This window comes from Salvelinus sp. IW2-2015, linkage group LG32 (assembly GCF_002910315.2).
Source record: "Salvelinus sp. IW2-2015 linkage group LG32, ASM291031v2, whole genome shotgun sequence".
Lineage (NCBI taxonomy): Eukaryota > Metazoa > Chordata > Actinopteri > Salmoniformes > Salmonidae > Salvelinus > Salvelinus sp. IW2-2015.
The window spans coordinates 5,618,195-5,638,704 of NC_036871.1; the positions used below are offsets into that span (position 1 = coordinate 5,618,195).

General features: G+C 41.4%; 1 protein-coding gene across 1 annotated transcript in view; it reads left to right on the forward strand.

The window, feature by feature from the left end:
• klhl18 (kelch-like family member 18) overlaps nt 1-20,510 on the forward strand; it is a 58,968-nt gene that overhangs the window by 29,705 nt on the left and 8,753 nt on the right. The window contains exons 6-8 of the mRNA XM_023977846.2: nt 10,301-10,437; nt 15,228-15,450; nt 19,685-19,789. Coding sequence (XP_023833614.1) covers nt 10,301-10,437; nt 15,228-15,450; nt 19,685-19,789 — 465 coding nt within the window. The remainder of the gene's footprint in view (nt 1-10,300; nt 10,438-15,227; nt 15,451-19,684; nt 19,790-20,510) is intronic.

Below are 20,510 nucleotides of genomic sequence, written 5' to 3' on the forward strand. Positions count from 1 at the left end.
ACCCTGAGTAAGCAGCTTGAAAACATGGAAAAACCATAGACGCGACGGAGAGGTAGAAAACGTATTCACTGACCGAAAATGTTAGTTTGTCCTCTTGGCCGCAGAGACAACATTTTTCCTTATATTCTACACATTTTGCCATGGGAGAGAGAACATTTCAGTTTTAAAGCTAGTTCCCTGCATTTCTACACATTCTGGCATGGGGCTGAGAGAAAATGTGCAGCTTTAAAGTACATTTTCCTGCAGTTCTACACATTTTGCCATGGCTTACGCTGTGTTCTTATGTTATCTGAGTGGCTCAAACATTATTTTAAAAATCAATGAGTGCCCCATGCCATGCCATTTCTTGAATTTTAGATTCTCCCTGACTGTCTAGTTTTTATTTTGGTGATTTGTTAGTTCTCAAATAATCATATTTAAAAAAAATGTAGATCTATTATCTTTTCTACATTTGATTTTTTGATCATATATTTTAGAGTGGCGGCAACGATTTGAGTATGTGGCACAGTTGGTGGAGCATGGCACTTGCAACACCAGGTTTGTGGGTTCGATACCCATGGGGGACCAGAGGTTCCGGCGCCTTCGTCCTTGATTGCTTCCCAATCAAGATCGGATCCAGAGGTACCTGCGTCTTTGTCCTCYGTTCTGTCTCCCTCTCCGGTGGCTACTACCTCGGGTTCAGATCCTCGGCGCTCCCAGCCTCACCAGACCGTGAGGCTGCCTGAGAGACCGTCCCATTCAACATCACCAACTGTCATCATAGGCAGCTCTATGGTGAGAAACATCTCGGTCCCCAAGGAAAATACCCTGTGCTACCCAGGAGCACGAGTACAGGACATAACAAGGCTGCTTCCGACTGTTCTACCACAGATGCAGGGAGAAGACAGTCGTAGTCCATGTGGGGTCAAACGACATCAGGAGGGCTAGCTCGGAACATTTGAAAATTGATTTTAAAGAACTGATTTTAGCACTAAAAAAGACTCCAAAAACGGCCAATAATTTCAGGTCCAGTACCATCGTTGGGGCGCGGGTGTGACTGAGTCGATAGGAACATTAGCCCGGGCTATTTAGGAGGGATATCACACCTGGCTCAAATGATTGTCTAGTTGTGTTTTTCCTGCTGAGGGGTGCTCTATACCTGCGCCAAGAGGGGAGTAGTTCAAAGTCCAGGTACAGGGGGTGGCTTGGGTCTAAAATTATTTTGTGAGCCTTGCGGAGGGCCCTGACCTTAACGATCTCATCCAGCCTGTCTAGTTGACTCCAAGTACCTTGCTTGCTGTGGTGATAATCCTTCTCAACATATTTCTCTGGCTGACACTGGCATTGCCAAACCAACAAACAATACAAAAAGTTAAAATATTCTCAATAAAAGATTTGTAAAACAGAGTCAGTGTAGTACAGTCTACATTAAAAGATCACAGCTTTTTGAGAAAGTACAGTCTCTGTTGGGTCTTTTTGTAGATCAGGTCTGTACATTTACTCCACTGAAGCTTATTGTTCAAGAGGACACCCAGTTATTTGTATTCCTCTACAATTTCTATATTCTTACCTCTGATAGATGTTGCAGAGGTAGGTGTTGTACACTTCCTGAAGTCAATGCACATCTCTTTGATCTTGTTGGTGTTGAGGACCAAGTATGATTCCTCACACCACTCTACAAAGTTATCTAGGACCGGGCCATGATGTTCCTCATCATCATGCAACAGGCTGATCAAGGCAGTGTCATCAGCGAACTTAACGAGGTGTCTGTCAGGATGGGAACTAGTATAATGCTATAATGTGGATAACGAGTTACTTGTCTAACAGAACACAGAGGGAGTTCTTTAATGGAAGCCTCTCAAATATAATCCAGTTAGAATCAATAATTCCCCAGGGTAGCTGTTTAGGCCCCTTGCTTTTTTCAGTTTTTACTAACGACATGCCACTGACTGAGTAAAGCCAGAGTTTCTATGTATGCAGATGACTCAACACTATACACGTCAGCTAGTACAGCGACTGAAATGACTGCAACACTCAACAAAGAGCTGCAGTTAGTTTCAGAGTGGGTGGCAAGGAATAAGTTAGCCCTGAATATTTCTTAAACTAAAAGCATTGTATTTGGAACAAAACACTCACTAAACCCTAAACCTCAACTATATCTCGTAATGAATAATGTGGAAATTGAGCAAGTTGAGGTGACTAAACTGCTTGGAGTAACCCTAGATTGTAAACTGTCATGGTCAAAACATGTTGATGCAGTAGTAGCTAAAATGGGGAGAAGTCTGTCTATAATAAAGTGATGCTCTGCCTTCTTAACAACACTATCAACAAGGCAGGTCCTACAGGCCCTAGTTCTGTCGCACCTTACCTTCTGTTCAGTTGTGTGGTCAGGTGCCACAAAAAAGGACTTAGGAAAATTGCATTTGGCTCAGAACAGGGCAGCATGGCTGGCCCTTGGATGTACACAGAGAGCTAATATTAATAATATACATGTCAACCTATCCTGGCTCAAAGTGGAGGAGAGATTTACTTCATCACTACTTGTATTTATAAGAGTTGAATGCACCGAGCATTTAAACTACTGGCACACAGCTCGGACACCCGTGCATACCCCACAAGACATGCGACGAGGTCTTTTCACAGTCCCCAAGTCCAGAACAGACTATGGGAGGCAGACAGTACTACATAGAGCCATGACTACATGGAACTCTATTCCACATCAAGTAATTGACTCAAGCAGTAAAATTAGATTTAAAAAACACCTTATGGAACAGCGGGGACTGGGAAGCAACACATAGGCACAGACACATACACATGGATTTAGTACTGTCGATATATGGTGGAGTAGGGGCCTGAGGGCACACAGTGTGTTGTGAAATCTGTGAATGTATTGTAATGTTTTTAAAATTGTATAAACTGCCTTAATTTTGCTGGACCCCAGGAAGAGTAGCTGCTGCTTTGGCAGCAGCTAATGGGGATCCATAAATACAAAAAAAATGCACTACTGTAAGTCGCTCTCCTAAATGACAAAACATATATATATATGGGAAACACTGTAATAGTACTCATAAGGTCAMAGTATCCAAAGCACGGACACTGGTTGACAATTTGGATTAATTTGGATTCTTTCTGCTGGCAGAGAGGACTGAAATTGCTACTGTCAGAGACATGGTTTGACCCAATTGTGTGGATTATGTGTGGATTATCCCCCCCACAATCCAATTCAGAGGATTAATTTACCCAACATCTAACCGACAGCATTGATACTATCAGGGGAAGGTACATTGATGCTGGGATCCTTATCATGGGGGATTGTAACCATGTTGATGTGTCTGGACTATACCCAGGGAATGGATTAGAACAACGTGTTAACATTACAACTAAACAGAATGCCATCCTTGACTTTGTCATTCACAATCTAGAGGACTTTTATAGTAGCCCTACAACAATGTCACCTTTTGGGTCTCAGTGATCCTAATATTGTAGTTGTCACACCCAAGTCTCACTCTGCCTCCCACACCAAACCAGGAAAACAGTTATTCAACCAATGAAAGAGTCCAGCATCAGAGCATGTGGCCAGTAGCTTTCCCTCCATAAATGAAGTAACAAATGTGTAGAGAGCACAGGAAAAAACACCCTGAATCATGCCATTGCAACCTTCTTTCCAAAACGGGTGGTTAGGATGCATGCACAGGATGAGGAGTCGATTTCACCTAGAATCAAAGAGCTGATTAAAAAGACMGAAAGCCTTCCGTGAAAAAGACTGGCCTTCATGGCGCACTCTGAGGAACAAAGCCCATAGAGAGATCAAGGCAGCAAGATGAACATTCTACCACAACAAAATCCAGAATAACAAGAGGGAGAACCCAGCCACATGGTACCATCAAATGAGGTCTCTGACCAGCAGTAGAAAGACCATCTCCATCYAAGTTGACAGGCTCGATCCAGACAACCATTCTTCCATTGCCAATCATATAATTACAGGTTTTTTCATCTGTCACCACAGATGAAAATTACCACCACTAAACCTGTCCAGACCTACCTCATTCTGCCAGGTATGCCACTGTTAACCTTGTAATGCGACAAGACACTCTCCTTCCAACCAAAATAAAACGATCTCTAACCCAGGGGAAACCAATTGAGACCACGGTCCATTGACAAGGTGGCAGGATACAATCATCACATCGATCAGACAACGTACCATGGGAAACAATACAATCAACATGACTCAGACCAGGGGTACTCATTTTAACAAGGGTGGCATGGTAACAATACAGTTCAACGATGGAAATCAAGACCAACGGTCTCATTTACAAGGGTGGCAATGGGAACCAACATCAAACGAGATCAGACCAGGGTCTCATTTACAAGGGTGGCATGGGAACAATACATCAACATGATCAGACCACGGTCTCATTTACAAGGGTGGCATGGGAACAATACATCAACATGATCAGACTTTCTCGCCAACATAATTGGAGTCCGTCAGTTGTCTTTTAGATGTTGGTGTGTGGGATAAAAGAGCCAGGGGCTCCTGAGTGGCGCAGCGGTCTAAGGCACTGCACCTCAGTGCAAAAGGCGTCACTGTAGTCCCTGGTTTGAATCCAGGCTACATCACATCCGGCCGTGATTGGGAGTCCCATAGGGTGGCGCACAATTGGCCCAGCGTCGTCCAGGTTTGGCCGGGGTAGGCCGTCATTGTAAATAAGAATTTGTTCTTAACTGACTTTGAATCACTGTAGTCACTCTTACCTGGTCTTCTGTTGTCTGCTGCATGACCCAGTCTATTGCCAGGTTGAAGAGTACGGCTGACATCACACAACCTTGACAAACTTCGGACTTCACAGCAAAGCTCATGTTGCTCGTTCCCACAGTGCATGAAAAGTTGCTATAGAACTGTTTTATGATAACATGTGTGGGAATTCCATGAATTCTTAAGATCTTCCATAGGCTTTCGTGGTGGATGCTGTCAAAAGTCTTCTGGCAGTCAATAAAGTTGATGTAGAGTTTTTGTTGCCAGTTTACATTGCTCGAGGATGTTCCGGAGGGTGACTATCTGGTCTGTACAGCTCCTTCCTCCCCTTAAATCCATTTATTCGTTCCTAAGTACTTTGTTTACAGCTGAAGATATCTGTCGTATGATAATCTTGCAAAATATCTTGCTGGGAACAGATATACATGTGATGCCCCTCCAGTTGTTGCAGTCAGAAAGTGGGTCCTTAGGTACCTGTATGATGACCCCTCGTGGCCCAATCTGAAGGTATATTTCCCTTCATCCAGGTGTCAGTGAAGAGTGGAAGAAGGATGTTTGCAGGCAATACTGGATCGATTTTGAACAGCTCTGCGTTGAGGTTATCAGGACCTGGATTTTTCCCATTCTCTAGTGACTTGATGGTAGTGATTGTTTCTACTTTGCTTGGTGGGTCAGTGTCTGGAGCAGCTTCAGACATGTTCATTGGATCCACAGGGTGTTCTCTGAGAATCTCTCTGAAATGTTCTGTCCATCCTTTCTTCCTGTTAATTTTCGGTAGTTAGGAGATTGCCTTGCTTGTCTTTGATTTGAGTATTTGCCACAAATTAAGTTAGTGATTTTGAATACTGTCCCTTGCTATTTTTTCATTTTTATTTAACCTTTATTTAACTAGGCAAGTCAGTTCAAAAATACATTCTTATTTACAATAATTACCTAACCTGGACAACACTGGGACAACTGTGCGCCGCTCTATGGGACTCCCGATCACAGCCGGTTGTGATACAGCCCGGGATCAAACCAGGGTCTGCAGTGATGCTTCTTGCTCTGAGATGCAGTGCCTTAGAAGCTGGGCCACTCGGGAGCGTGCTGCTGATTTTTCAGCTGCACTTGCCAGCTCCTCCGGTAGGCCATTTTGTCTCTTCTTACTAGCCTTTTGACTTGTGTGTTGGTTTTTCTGTACTGCTCCTTCAATTTCTATTTCAGCCTTTGTGATTTGGCATTGTTTTTTTTCACGGTCCCTTCTTTCCTCAATCATTCACCATGTTTCTAGGTGATCCATTGCCTTCTGTGTCCTATGGTTTTTTCTTTCTACTTTCTCCCACTTTCCTATCTACATTCCCTGCTGTCTCCTCCTCATCTTCTTATGTGTGTTTGAAAGGGCTTGATACTTGTTGCGAACTTGCATTGTGAAGGTTTTCTTGGCAGTTTGTTCCCTCAGCATGCCAACATCAAATCTTGGTGTTCCTTTTCTTGGTGGTCCTGAGCGTTCCCTTAAGTTTGATGATGGTGGTCACTGGCGACATCTGCTTACCTTCGCACCTTGACGTCCCTCGGCGAGCTTCTCCACTTGCTGTTGATCATCAGGTGGTCAATCTGGTTCCTGCCTCTTCCATTAGGAGAGTACCATGTCAATTTTGGGATATTCCTGTGGGGAAACAGGGTGCCACCTATCACCAGGTTATTTGTGACGGAGAATGTTGCCAGTCTCTCACTATTGTCATTCAAGTTCTCACATCCATGCTTCTCCATTCAGGTCTCCGATGACGATTCAGGTCTCTGTCAGATTGGAGGGTGTTATAGAACAGGTATTTTTCTTCGTCTTTGGCATCATTTGTGAGAGCATAACATTGGATTATTGTTTGTTTCGTATGTTGTCATTTTATCATTCTGCTGCTGATTGGTTTCCATTCATCAGGGGTTTCTCTACACCGTTTTCTGTAGGATGATGGTGAGAACTTCACGATGGCTTTTATCATTCTGCTGCTGATTGGTTTCCATTCCGTCAGGGGTTTCTCTACACCGTTCTGTAGGATGATGGTGAGAACTTCACGATGGCTTTTATCATTCTGCTGCTGATTGGTTTCCATTCCATCAGGGTTCTCTACACCTTTCTGTAGGATGATGGGGAGACTTTCATGATGGCTCTTATCATTRTGCTGCTGATTGGTTTCCATTCCATCAGGGTTTTCTCTACACCGTTCTGTAGGATGATGGGGAGACTTTCATGATGGCTCTTATCATTCTGCTGCTGATTGGTTTCCATTCCATCAGGGGTTTCTCTACACCGTTCTGTTGGATGATGGTGAGAACTTCACAATGGCTTTTATCATTATGCTGTTGATTGGTTTCCATTCCATCAGGGGTTTCTCTACACCATTCTGTTGGATGATGGTGAGACCTTCACGATGTTGTCTGTCCTCCCATCCAGAGTGTAGTACTGTTTCTCCAGTGCTGGTTCTCATGGATCCAGAGCTAATCCAACTGGCTTCCCTCACCCCCAGGATCTGTAGCTTGGGATCTCCTCATTTTGTTGGTAAGCTGTGCCAGCTTTCAGACTCAAACATTGTTTGAACATTCAATAAGCCAACATGCAGTTTGTTTTTGGTGTATAGTGCTCCCGTCTTCATGTCACCAGATTCCCGTAGGCTTTCACTGATGGTGGTCATACAAGTCTGGGACTCTGGGAGATCCTCGCATCCACTTGTAGAATTGACATTTGTTGCTGTTTTTGTAGCACAAAGGTTTTACGGGATGGGGTTGCTAGTCCCATGGCCAACCGTCCACCATTTCTTGTTTCTGGAAATGTTGGAGTTGATTTGTTAGTCCTCTCCCKTAGCCTTTTGTCTTTCTGGTGATGGATTCGTCTCATACCACGTGAGACCGAACGGGCTTTGGGTTGTGTACAAGCTGCCTCGGCGCGTCAGGCCAAACCAATTTCTGCTGCTGTGTAGTGAAAGCCAACAGAATATGTTGGCTTTGGGTTTAGCAGTTTATACAAGCAGTGCAACGCAGACTCCTTTTTGTTATGTCAAGAAAATTAGACTGAACTCCATCAGCAGCCATACTTTGACTTCTGTTGTGCAGGTATTTTTTCAACCAGTCACAGGCTGCTTGGTTTAGACCAATTTCTGACAGCCTCCACAGCAGGAGTGCATGATCGACCGTATCAAATGCTTTTGACTGATCAATATAAAGTGCAGCACAGAGCTGTTTCCTGTCCATTGCGTTAATTACAGTACCAGTCAAGAGTTTGGTACACACCTACTCATTCCATGGGTTTTCTTAATTTGTACTATTTTCTACATTGTAGAATAAAAGTGAAGACATCGAAACTAGTGCCAGACTGGTGGAGTAAACAGTACTAATGGGGGTGAAATAACTCCACAGGACTTAGAGTACTTATTTTTTTAATATATATATACAGTGGMGCAAAAAAGTATTTAGTCAGCCACCAATTGTGCAAGTTCTCCCACTTAAAAAGATGAGAGAGGCCTGTAATTTTKATCATAGGTACACTTCAACTATGACAGACAAAATGAGGGGAAAAAATCCTGAAAATCACATTGTAGGATTTTTAATTAATTAATTTGCAAAATATGGTGGAAAATAAGTATTTGGTCAATAACAAAAGTTTATCTCAATACTTTGTTATATACCCTTTGTTGGCAATGACAGAGGTCAAACGTTTTCTGTAAGTCTTCACAAGGTTTTCACACACTGTTGCTGGMATTTTGGCCCATTGTGAACATACACAGGACTGAGTGGTAATAATGGGAATTACCTGGGGGCTTGGGCTGTCAGTCACTCGGTTAGCTACTGTGCTATGTTCGTAGGGAGGCTCTGTGTTCCCCCGCGGCCGTTTGAGTGTATTCCGCCTCCCTCTTCCAAAACCGTTCAAAATTGTCAATGAATGCCACTTTCACCGTGGCACAGTGTTTTCCGCCAGTTGTGGATTTGGAGGAGACCGGCTAAAGAGGTTAGACCCACAGCCTATTGAGGGTAGCGGACCAGAGATAAGAATCTGCTTGCCTGCATACTTTGTGGCTCCTATCAGGTCCATGAAGTCTTGTTTCAGGTTTTCGGAGGTACCCTGTTTAATGTCAATCGAACCCATATGTATTACCAGAGAGTCAGCCTTAGGTAACTGCTGCTTGATTGTGGCAAGCATCACTAGAATGTCATGGATTTTCGCTCCAGGAAAGCACCAAGGAGTGGAACAGGTCGGTATCTCCCAGCTCGCCTCTCCTATGGCCGATAGAGAGATTTAGCACCAAGATGTGCTGTGGGAACGTCGCTGAACTTGGTGGGCTGTAGCAACATCAGTGAACTTGGTGACGAGGCTCTCCTTTTGCTTCAGCTCCCCGATGTCATCCACCATCCGGTCACACAAGGCACTTTTTACAGACAAATCCCTGCCCCAGGTGAATTCGGTTTTCCACCTCGTCCTTTAGTTCAGGTAACATTTCACAGCGGCTGCAGTGGAGATTCAATGGTTGGCTGTTGGTAGCCATTMGATAATTGCCATTAGCCATTTGGCAATAAACAAGGCAGGCTAGCCTTTCTAAGTTAGAAAGTCCAGTAAAGCTCCGGTAAAAGTGACTTCCAATGTTGTAAAGTAAATAGAGATGTTAGTACCAACTGCAAACCGTAGACGAGTGTGTCATGTGCAATTTATAGGCGGAGTAAAAATACAAATTTAACGGGTGTATTTTTCCGGACTCATACAGGCTGTCTGTAAATACACCCGATACAAAAAAATGTAATTAAATGAAAGTAGACTCTAGCCTGTTTAAAATTTTACTTTCTGCAACAATTCACGCTCGACACACAGCTCACTAGACTGAACCCCTGATTCTAAACCTGAGAAGCCCACTGCATGCGACAGAACATATACCAAAAGCAAAAAGGATACTCAAAAGCAGAGAGGTCATCGTATGTCTTTTAAGTCATTTTTCCAATAAGCATAGCATAGGCCTACTGTATTTACTGCCACAGCATGACCCCTCTTCCTTTTGCTTGTTTCCATCTCCGGACACACACTTCAGGTGGTGTCCAGCTCCAAAGCGCTTGGCGTGACATTCCAAGCCAACCTAAAATTGGACTTGCACATCTCTGACATTACCGAAGGCTCTAGACCTTCTCCAGTACAGCGCTCTGGTCTGGCACCCAGGTCTCACAGCCCACCAACACAACCAACGATGTGGGCCCCATTATCGCCAGTAATGGGGCCCACATCATTATTGGCTGCAAGAAGCATTTGTCGGCAGTTATCTTGGCTAAAGGCTGGGCAACCATATACTAAATTGTTATCTTTTGAACACCCAATAACTAGGTGTGGAGACAGTTTTTAGAAGAAATTGTGAAATATTGAAGATTAGTGCAAGGGTGCCAATATATTTGGCCGCAACTGTATATCTGGCATGTGTATCTAAAATGGTTATTGCGAAATAGTTAATCTAAGTTTGGATAAATGTGTATATATCTGCTACTTTTGGAGGCCAAGTAGCTATCATGTAATATTACTGTCATACATTACCAACCTTTTGAGGTGTGTGTTCCTTCCAACAGGGATCTTGTTGATGAAGCGAAGGATTTCCACCTCATGCCAGAGCGCCGTCCTCACCTGCCCGCTTTTAAGACTCGACAAAGATGCTGTACTTCAATCGCAGGGCTAATATATGCAGTCGGTGGACTAAATAGTGCAGGTACACTTTTAACATCGCCTGGATTTGTCCCAATGGTGTAAAAATGTTGGTACACATCCACAACTTTTTCCACCTCATATCCAGTATCTCCAGCACAATATCAGTGTCAACATATGCGAAAACGATCGTTTCTCCATTCGGTACTTAAAAAGGTAAAAAGGTCCTAAGAAAGTGCCACCTGATGTCATCAAATGTTTTTTTTAAAACAACAGTGATTTTCACAGACAACGAGATTTGCAGTAATGCGGAAACTCATTGCAGGTTTTGAAAGTGACTGTGTTTTTTGATGACATCAGCTGGCACTTTCAAAGGACCTTTTTCTTTTAATCTATTTAACTACGGAAAGTATAAACGTGCCTWTTATGGTGTGGTGCTGGAGATAATGAAMGAGGTTAAAAAGTGGTGAATTTACTCTTTTACAATGAAATTGCCAGAGGGTCTGTGAGATGTCCAGTAATTTCAACTAATAATTTGTGATTGAAGAAATGACTTAAATACCTTAATGAGATGTAAAGATCTAATCCGCATTTGCAAACACTGCCACTGTTTACCCCCCCCCAGCGCCTTTGCAATTCTTGTTGATGAAAGAATATATTTTTTGCAGTACATATTCTGCTGTTCTATCGCCTGTGCAATGTCTGAGGAAAACAAACAATGTTAGTTGTTTGCAGTAATTCTTTGTTGTTGTAATATCCCAAATGGATGCTGCAGTTTTACCAATTAAGGATTCTCACTTTAACGGTTTTACTTAAAGGCCCAATGCACTCAAAATGTTTGTTTTTACTGTGTCATATTGTACAACAGCTGATGAAACTAACACTGTAAAAGTGTGAAAAAATATGATAGTTGCTGGTTGAAAATACAATCTGAATCTATACGTCTAATCGGCAGATTTTGCATGGGTGAAGTTTAATAGATAACAGCTAGTTTAACAGCTAGTTTCCCGTTTTCCCCTCCTCACTCAGACCACTCCCAGACAGTCTTAGAAAAAGTATTGCTTTCTTTTTGACCATTTTAATGGGAAACTATTACAGTAAGGTACTTAAAGGAGAAGTTTATCCAAAACCCGGAAACTCCCAAACGATTGCAAAAATTGAAACTAGTTAAGTGGAAATGGCCTTCACTCTCCCTGTTAGTGCTATACTGAAACAGCTGCAAAAATGGGTCAGGTGACTCGTGACATTGCCGGATGCTCATTCGGGCCAGACGCTTTCAATAAAACAACATTTGTCCACACTTCGCGGATTTCCGAATCTTGAATTCACTGGCACCTGAGCAGATTAATGCCTGCATCCAGCAACGTCATGAGTCACCTGACCATTTTTGCAGCTGTTTCAGTACAACACTACAGGGAGTGCGGGCAAACTCCACTGAACTAGTCTCAATGTATGGAATCACTTGTGAATTTTGTGTAAACTTCTCCTTTAATTGTTACCCAGAAATGTGATATTAATATAAAAATGTATTTTATTTAGTTAGCACTGTGTGATTGAWTGACTCTACATACYMTAATGAGAGAAAATTGACAGGGTTACTCAGTGCTTGGAAAGGAAACATTGTCTGCCAGTGGATGAGAGGGCACATGAGACATGGCTTCAGCTCATGTCAGGAAAGCATTGACACTGGTAGTAGAGATGTCCTGCTCCTTGCCTGACTATTCCTAAATGTTTGTATTTTACACTGCTCATTTGTCCGAATTTTTATATTTCACCCCCCGAAAAGTATTTAGTGCCTTTTTACCAGTTTTTTTCACACCTATTCCCAGCTTAGCCAGCCAAGACAAGGGGCTGTAGGATGAGACTGAGATGTTTTGTATTGAAGTCAAAGTACCCAGAGGAGGATGGAAAATAGCTTACCTCCAGCTACACCATGGTGCTACCCTAGAGGGTGCTGTTGAGACTACTGTAGACCATTGCAAAACAGTGTGTTTTAACCACATATTTGGTGACGTGAATATATTTAGTATAGTTTTATCTAAAAAAGATAACAATTTATGTTGGTTCTTGTTATGCTCAACGAGCTCAGGTTTCCACCAGCTCAACTGCTTTTAAGCTATGATTTGATTATTATATTTTCAATGTTTGGGGGGTGGAAAAAAAGGGGGAAAAGGAATAGTTTCACCATAATTAAGAGTTCAGTTCACGTAACAAGGTTGACCTTAAAATGAGGGACAGACTTTTAGGATTAAATGTCAGGAATTGTGAATAACTGAGTTTAAATGTATTTGACTAAGGTGTATGTGTTTGTGTGTATACAGTTGAAGTCGGAAGTTTACATACACCTTAGCTAAATATATTTAAACTCAGTTTTTCACAATTCCTGATATTTAATCCTAGTAAAAATTCCCTGTCTTAGGGTCACCACTTTATTTTAAGAATGTGAAATGTCAGAATAATGGTAGAGAGAATGATTTTATTCAGCTTTTATTTCTTTCATCACATTCCCAGTGGGTCAGAAGTTTACATACACTCAATTAGTATTTGGTAGCATTGCCTTTAAATTGTTTAACTTGGGTCAAACGTTTTGGGTAGCCTTCCACAAGCTCCCACAATAAGTTGGTTGAATTTTGGCCCATTTCTCCTGATAGAGCTGGTGTAACTGAGTCAGGTTTGTAGGCCTCCTTGCTCGCACATGCTTTTTCAGTTCTGCCCACAAATTTTCTATAGGATTGAGGTCAGGGCTTTGTGATGGCCACTCCAATACCTTGACTTTGTTGTCCTTAAGCCAATTTGCCACAACTTTGGGAGTATGCTTGGGGTCATTGTCCATTTGGAAGACCCATTTGCAACCAAGCTTTAACTTCCTGACTTGCTTCGATATATCCACATAATTTTCCTACCTCATGATGGCATCTCATTTGTAAAGTGCACCAGTCCCTCCTGCAGCAATGCACCCCCACAACATGATGCTGCCACCCCTGTGCTTCACGGTTGGGATGGTGTTCTTCGGCTTGCAAGCATCCCCCATTTTCTTCCAAACATAACGATGTTCATTATGGCCAAACAGGTCTATTTTTGTTTCATCAGACCAGAGGACATTTCTCCAAAAAGTATGATCTTTGTCCCCATGTGCAGTTGCAAACCGTAGTCTGGCTTTTTTATGGCGGTTTTGGAGCAGTGGCTACTTCCTTGCTGAGCGGCCTTTCAGGTTATGTCTATATAGGACACGTTTTACTGTGGATATAGATACTTTTGTACCTGTTTCCTCCAGCATCTTCACAAGGTCCTTTGCTGTTGTTCTGGGATTGAGTCGCACTTTTCGCATCAAAGTACGTTCATCTCTAGGAGACAGAATGCTTCTCCTTCCTGAGCGGTATGACGGCTGCGTGGTCCCATGGTGTTTATACTTGCGTACTATTGTTTGTACAGATAAACGTGGTACCTTCAGGCGTTTGGAAATTTCTCCCAAGGATGAACCAGACTTGTGGAGGTCTCCAATTTTTTATCCCAGATTTCTTGGCTGATTTCTTTTGATTTCCCCATGATGTCAAGCAAAGAGGCACTGAGTTTGAAGGTAGGCCTTGAAATACATCCACAGGGACACCTCCAATTGAGCCAAATTATGTCAATTAGCCTATCAGAAGCTTCTAAAGCCATGACATAATTTTCTGGAATTTTCCAAGCTGTTTAAAGGCACAGTCAACTTAGTGTATGTATACTTCTGACCTACTGGAATTGTGATACAGTGAATTATAAGTGAAATCATCTGTCTGTGAAGAATTGTTTGAAAAATTAATTGTGTCATGCACAAAGTAGATATCATAACTGACTTGCCAAAACTATAGTTTGTTAACAAGACATTTGTGGAGTGGTTGAAGAACGAGGTTTAATGACTCCAACCTAAAGTGTATGTAAACTTCCGACTTCAACTGTACGTGTATGTGTGTCATATTGTCCATGACTTTCTATATGGTTAAAGAGAAAATAGGCTAATTTAATGGAGAGAAAAAATCAACAATGGCATTTTTTTTCAATTAACTCTTCCAACTATAGACTTTTTTCACAACTACCACCAGTTTGGTTCCAAAAAATGTACAAGAAATACATAGTAAAAAAATGTTTGTAAAAAAATAAAGAAAGAAGGTATTTCAAGCTGAAACCCTCATATATAACATCAGTGGTGTTCACTAAGTTGGTTTATATTTAGGATCATGTTTCACAGCTGTCATTCTATTTTTTATTTGAAAGAAATATATTTTACATGTTAAGGCCACACAGAGGGCCAGAGATAATTACAGACATCTGTGGAAATCTAAGGTATCCAAAAGGGATACTAGATGTCTTGTTATAAATAACATAAAATCCTTAAATTACAAAACTTCTGATAGTTTAACTGGTAAACTTTGAAAGTTTCCAGTAATATACCGTCCCTTTGCAACCTAAATCAAATCAACAAAGTAACTAGGGCTTTACAATGATGGTGAAAACTTTTGGGGTAAAGTGGGTCAAGTTGTAAAAACACAACGAGGGACATTTTTGGCACTTTAGCAAGTCTTTATAAAAAAATCTGATATATTGAATTTTCCATGTGGTTCATATTAAAGTGCACTTCATTTGTGGATAACAGTCTTTTAAAATGTAATATTGGTGCACAATTTCTACTTAAAATATCAACGGGACTCAAAAGGCACTTTGTGGAATGACCCACATATCAGTACACAAGCCATTGGAAGTTATTGAAACCGTGACCCAAAAACTGAGGTTCAAATCAAATCATGGACTAAGTGAATCATTACACCCTAAACTTGTTTATTTTTGTTTAAATGTTGTGCATTGTTTTTTTTTATCCAGGTGACTCATTGACTGTAGTTGAAGTATTTGACCCAATTGCAAATTGCTGGGACCGCTGTCAGCCAATGAGTACAGCTCGAAGTCGAGTGGGTGTGGCAGTTGTCAATGGGTTACTTTACGCAATCGGTGGATATGATGGACAATCACGGCTAAGCACAGTGGAGGTCTATAACCCAGAAACGGATACTTGGACATGTGTTGCTAGCATGAACAGTCAACGCAGGTGAGAATGTCTTTCCAATGATGTACTTTAGGGTTGTTTTATATGAATTCAATCACTTTGACTGCACCCCTTTTTTAATTGAAATGAAACTTTCCATAAATGTTTGTCCATGGTAGAAGTAGTCAGACATTTTTGAACCGGAATACCAAAACATTCAGGAGATAGGTGCTCAAAGATGACTGATTTTAATCACTGAAAAATATACACGCTTGAGTTTGATATTATTTGATCGCTTACAAAAGGGATTGTCAAACTGGAAAAAGGGTATACCCAAACGCGCTTCAGCACAGCTTAAACGAAAAGGGGGGGGGGGGTTCAAGTGCTTAACTGTGGAATTTGAAAATCCCCCAAAACATTCCTTACCCCGGGATACTTCAACTGGTGACTATCTGGGGGAATAAATATAAAGGAGCACTTTGTTGCTGCGTAAATCTGATCGATTTATTGYCATGAATCGCCTTCATCGGAACCTTGAATAGGAAAACGGGGGGAGGCACCTATATTCCCTCACAAGGGAGTGTCCCGCTTGTCATGTCAATCAAACATGTCAATACTGTCAGTAGTAGTAGTAACTACCCAGGTTATTCAAATGAGTATGATCATCATTCAATATTCCTACACATACATTCAACATACATTCAATAACAAGACAGAGAAATAAACAAACAAAGAAAAATGTACTTACAAAAAAGGAGAAGGCTGTTCATTCAAACCTTTTGGCTCCACGAGATCTAAGCATTCGATCCAAAGTGCCTCTCTTAACAATTTCCTCACCATATTGCCACCTCTGGAGGAAAGAGAAACTTTCTCAATTTCCCATAATTTCATGGTAGAGGCTGAGCCATGATTGGCCTTCATGTAATGCCTGCGCGATTGCATAGGGTTGTCAAACTATTTGATAGTTTCTCGTACATTTTTTTAAACATTACAAAAAAATGTACCTTTAACGTCCATGAAAATTTTTCATGTACCTTTTAACGTCCATGTTAATAATTATGTGCATGCCATTTGTTTCTTTTCCAAATTAAAAATTTGGTAACTTAAGTACAATTTATTTTTTTATAATTCTGTAATGTTGAAGATCTAATACTGTGGAGACAAGTTTTTATAAATTTCAATTTATTTAAGAAAAGTGCAAGGGTGCCAATATATTTGTCCGCAACTGTATGTGAAAATAACAAAAATATTTGACATAATTGATTTTTCAAGGGCTGAAATAAAAGATCCCATAAATTTTCCATACACACAAAAGGTGTATTTCTCTTGGACGGCTGGCATTCTGACTGCAGGGATGTACACCAGAGCTGTTGCCAGAGAATTGATTGTTCATTTCTCTGCCATAAGCTGCCTCCAATGTCGCTTTAGAGAATTTGGCATTACGTCCAACCGGCCTCACAACCGCAGACCACATGTAACCACGCCAGCCCAGGACCTCCACAGCTAGGCTTCTTCACCTGCAGGATTGTCTGAGACCAGCCACCCAGACAACTGATGAAACGGAGGATAATTTTTGTCTGTCATAAAGCCATTTTGTTGGGAAAAACTAATTCTGATTGGCTGGGCCTGGCTCCCCAGTGGGTGGGCCTATGCCCTCCAAGGCCCATCCATGGCTGCGCCAAGTCAAGTGAAATCCATAGATTAGGGCTTAATGAATTCATTTCAATTTACTGATTTCCTCATATGAACTGTAACTCAGTAAAATCATTGAAATTGTTGCATGTTGCGTTTATATTTTTTCTAGATATTATAAAACAGTTTTGAAACCCTGTTTATAAGCTTTCAAATCAAATCTGAACTATTCATCTTTTTCAGTGACGCTGCCATGGATGTCTCATGGTAGGGTGGGGTATGCAAAATTGGTCACATTTGAGCACCTCTATCTCATGAATGTTTTGGCATTCAGGTCCAAAATGTTACTTTCTGACATCTTCTACCATCGGCAACCATGTATGGCATGTTTCATTCAAAGCAAAATGGGTGTGGTCGAAAAGTGATTGAATTCCTATAGAACAGCCAATTATTAAGTAGATACAGTGTACTGATTACTTGTAGATGTACTGATTACCTGTAGATTTTGATAAGTTGTTTAGTAGGCTCCAAATTTACCCTATTTTATCTACCTAGTAGCTGATCGAGACATTCTAAAATGCTTAAAGGAGGATTGTTCACATGTTTTACTTTGCACTAAAGTGCGGTGGTCCTTGTAAATGAATAGGTTTAAAATGAGTTGGAGAGAAATCAGGCATGCAATTTAAAACATGATAAATAGGAGTAATTGACTGGGATTTTGGTCCCTGAATGCAATTTCTTAGTATATGTTGGCATTGGCTAGTTTATCAAAACCAGATTGCAGTCACTCTTTGTCCATCGACTGCATTCAAACAAGTAAATGAATTATTCCCCAAACCAAACAATGATAACTTTCCCCAGTTGTGGAACAGCTACTATTGTGAAAAGTTCTACTAGTACCCACCCTATTTAAGTCATGTAACCTACAACTCGACTTGGTGTGCTTGAACGTKATCTCATCAACGAATCGAATAAGCCCCGGGGAAAGCATAGACATACAGTACCAGTCAAAAGTTTGCTACACATATACTCATTCCAGGGTTTTTATTTATTTTTTACTATTTTCTACATTGTAGAATAATAMTGAAGACATCAAAACTATGAAATATCACATGGAGTCATGTAGGACCCAAAAAAGAGTTAAACAAAATCAAAATATATTTTATATTTGAGATTCTTCAAACAGCCACCCTTTGCCTTGATGACAGCTTTGCACACTCTTGGTATTCTCTCAGCCAGCTTCATGAGGTAGTCACCTGGAATGCATTTCAATMAACAGGTGTGCCTTGTTAAAAGTTTATTTGTGGAATTTCTTTCCTTTTTAATGCATTTTAGCCAATCAGTTGTGTTGTGACAAGGTACAGAAGATAGCCCTATTTGGTAAAAGACCAAGTCCATATTATGGCAAGAACAGCTCAAATAAGCAAAGAGAAATGACAGCCCATCATTACTCTAAGACATGAAGGTCAGTCAATCCGGAACATTTCAAGAACTTTGAAAGTTCAAGCGCTATGAAGAAACTGGCTCTCATGAGGACCGCCACAGGAAAGGAAGAACCAGAGTTACCTCTTAAGTTCATTAGCGTTACCAGCCTCAGAAACTGCAGCCCAAATAAATGCTTCACAGAGTTCAAGTAACAGACACATCTCAACATCAACTGTTCAGAGGAGACTGCGTGAATCAGGCTTTCGTGGTCGAATTGCTGCAAAGAAACCAGTACTAAAGGACACCAATAAGAAGAAGGGCCAAGAAACACGAGCAATGGAAATTAGACCGGTGAAAATCTGTCCTTTTGTCTGGAGTCCAAATTTGAGATTTTTGGTTCCAACTGCCGTGTCTTTGTGAGACGCAGAGTAGGTGAACAGACGATCTCTGTATCTGTGGTTCCCAGCATGAAGCATGGAGGAGGAGGTGTGATGGTGCTTTGCTGGCGATACTGCAAGTGATTTATTTAGAATTCAAGGCACACTTACCCAGCATGGCTACCACAGCATTCTGCAGCGATACACCATCCCATCTGCTTTGCGCTTAGAAGGACTATGATTTGTTTTTCAACAGGACAATGACCCAAAACACACCTCCACTCTGTGTAAGGGCTATTTGACCAAGAAGGAGAGTGATGGAGTGCTGCATCAGAAGACCTGGCCTCCGCAATCACCTGACCTCAACCCAATTGAGATGGTGTGTGATGAGTTAGACTGCAGAGTGATGGAAAAGCAGCCAACAAACAAGTGCTCAGAATATGTGGGAACTTCTTCAAGACTGTTGAAAAGCATTCCAGGTGAAGCTGGTTGAGAGAATACCAAGAGTGTCTAAAGCTGTCATCAAGGCAAAGGGGGCTCTTTGAAGAATCTCACATATATTTTGATTTGTTTAACACTTTTTTGGTTACTACATGATTCCATATGTGTTATTTCATAGTGTTGATGTCTTCACTATTATTCTACAATATAGAAAATAGTAAAATAAAGAAAAAGCCTTGAATGAGTAGGTGTGTCCAAACGTTTGACTGTTACTGTATATTCTATGGTTTTTATACACCATTGGCGAAAACCCTAGTTAAATGGACAGGAGCTTCTTGATCCAGTTGATGGGTCTGCAAAAGCACGTTGTTTTTCTCAGTGTGTTTATCCTCGTTCCCCTTTCTCCATCTCTCCGAATGCAGTGCAATGGGAACAGTGGTGGTTGACGGACATATCTATGTGTGCGGGGGCTATGATGGCAAATCCTCACTCAACTCAGTAGAGTGCTACTCTCCAGAAGCCAACAGGTTCTGTACATTTCCTATGTGATTTACTTTCCTTTGACTCCCTGAATTCCAAGTCAAGCTAGACCAGAGGGTATTCTACGTACCTGGTTTGAGGAGTTAGTGAGGTAACTTTGGTCAACTCTGAGTTCCACTCGGGATAACCGGTACCATGAAAGTGTCTCACCTTTTAGCCAGGTACATTTCTTTGGCAACAAATGCCTCAGAACTAACCTGCTCCGGGGCAGGCTAACTCAGGCCCAACTCAGTTTATCCTGGATGATTTTTGAGCCGTGAGTTGAGGACCAATTGAATCACATTCCCTCTCTCTCGCAAACATTGCGTCATCATGCCCTTCATTTGAGGAAGACGATCAATTGAAATATTTTATTAATTCAATGTTTTTTGTGTTAAATTTTTTTCAATTAAAATACCTATCACATTGCATATTTAGAAATMACAGAATGCATTTGAAAGTTCACACACAGTAATACTTTTGTATGACATTCTAAAATGATTTTAATAGACTGCCACTTGCGTATCACTGACCTAGTCCCTACTCCCATTGTACTTGTGGAGATCTGTGAGGATTGGATTTTTAAATTGAACCTTTACTTAACTAGGCAAGTCAGTTAAGAACAAATTCTTATTTACAATTGCGGGCCTACCCCGGCCGAATCCGCACGACGCTGGGCCAATTGTGCGCCGCCCTATGGGACTCCCAATCACGGCCGGATGCGATGCA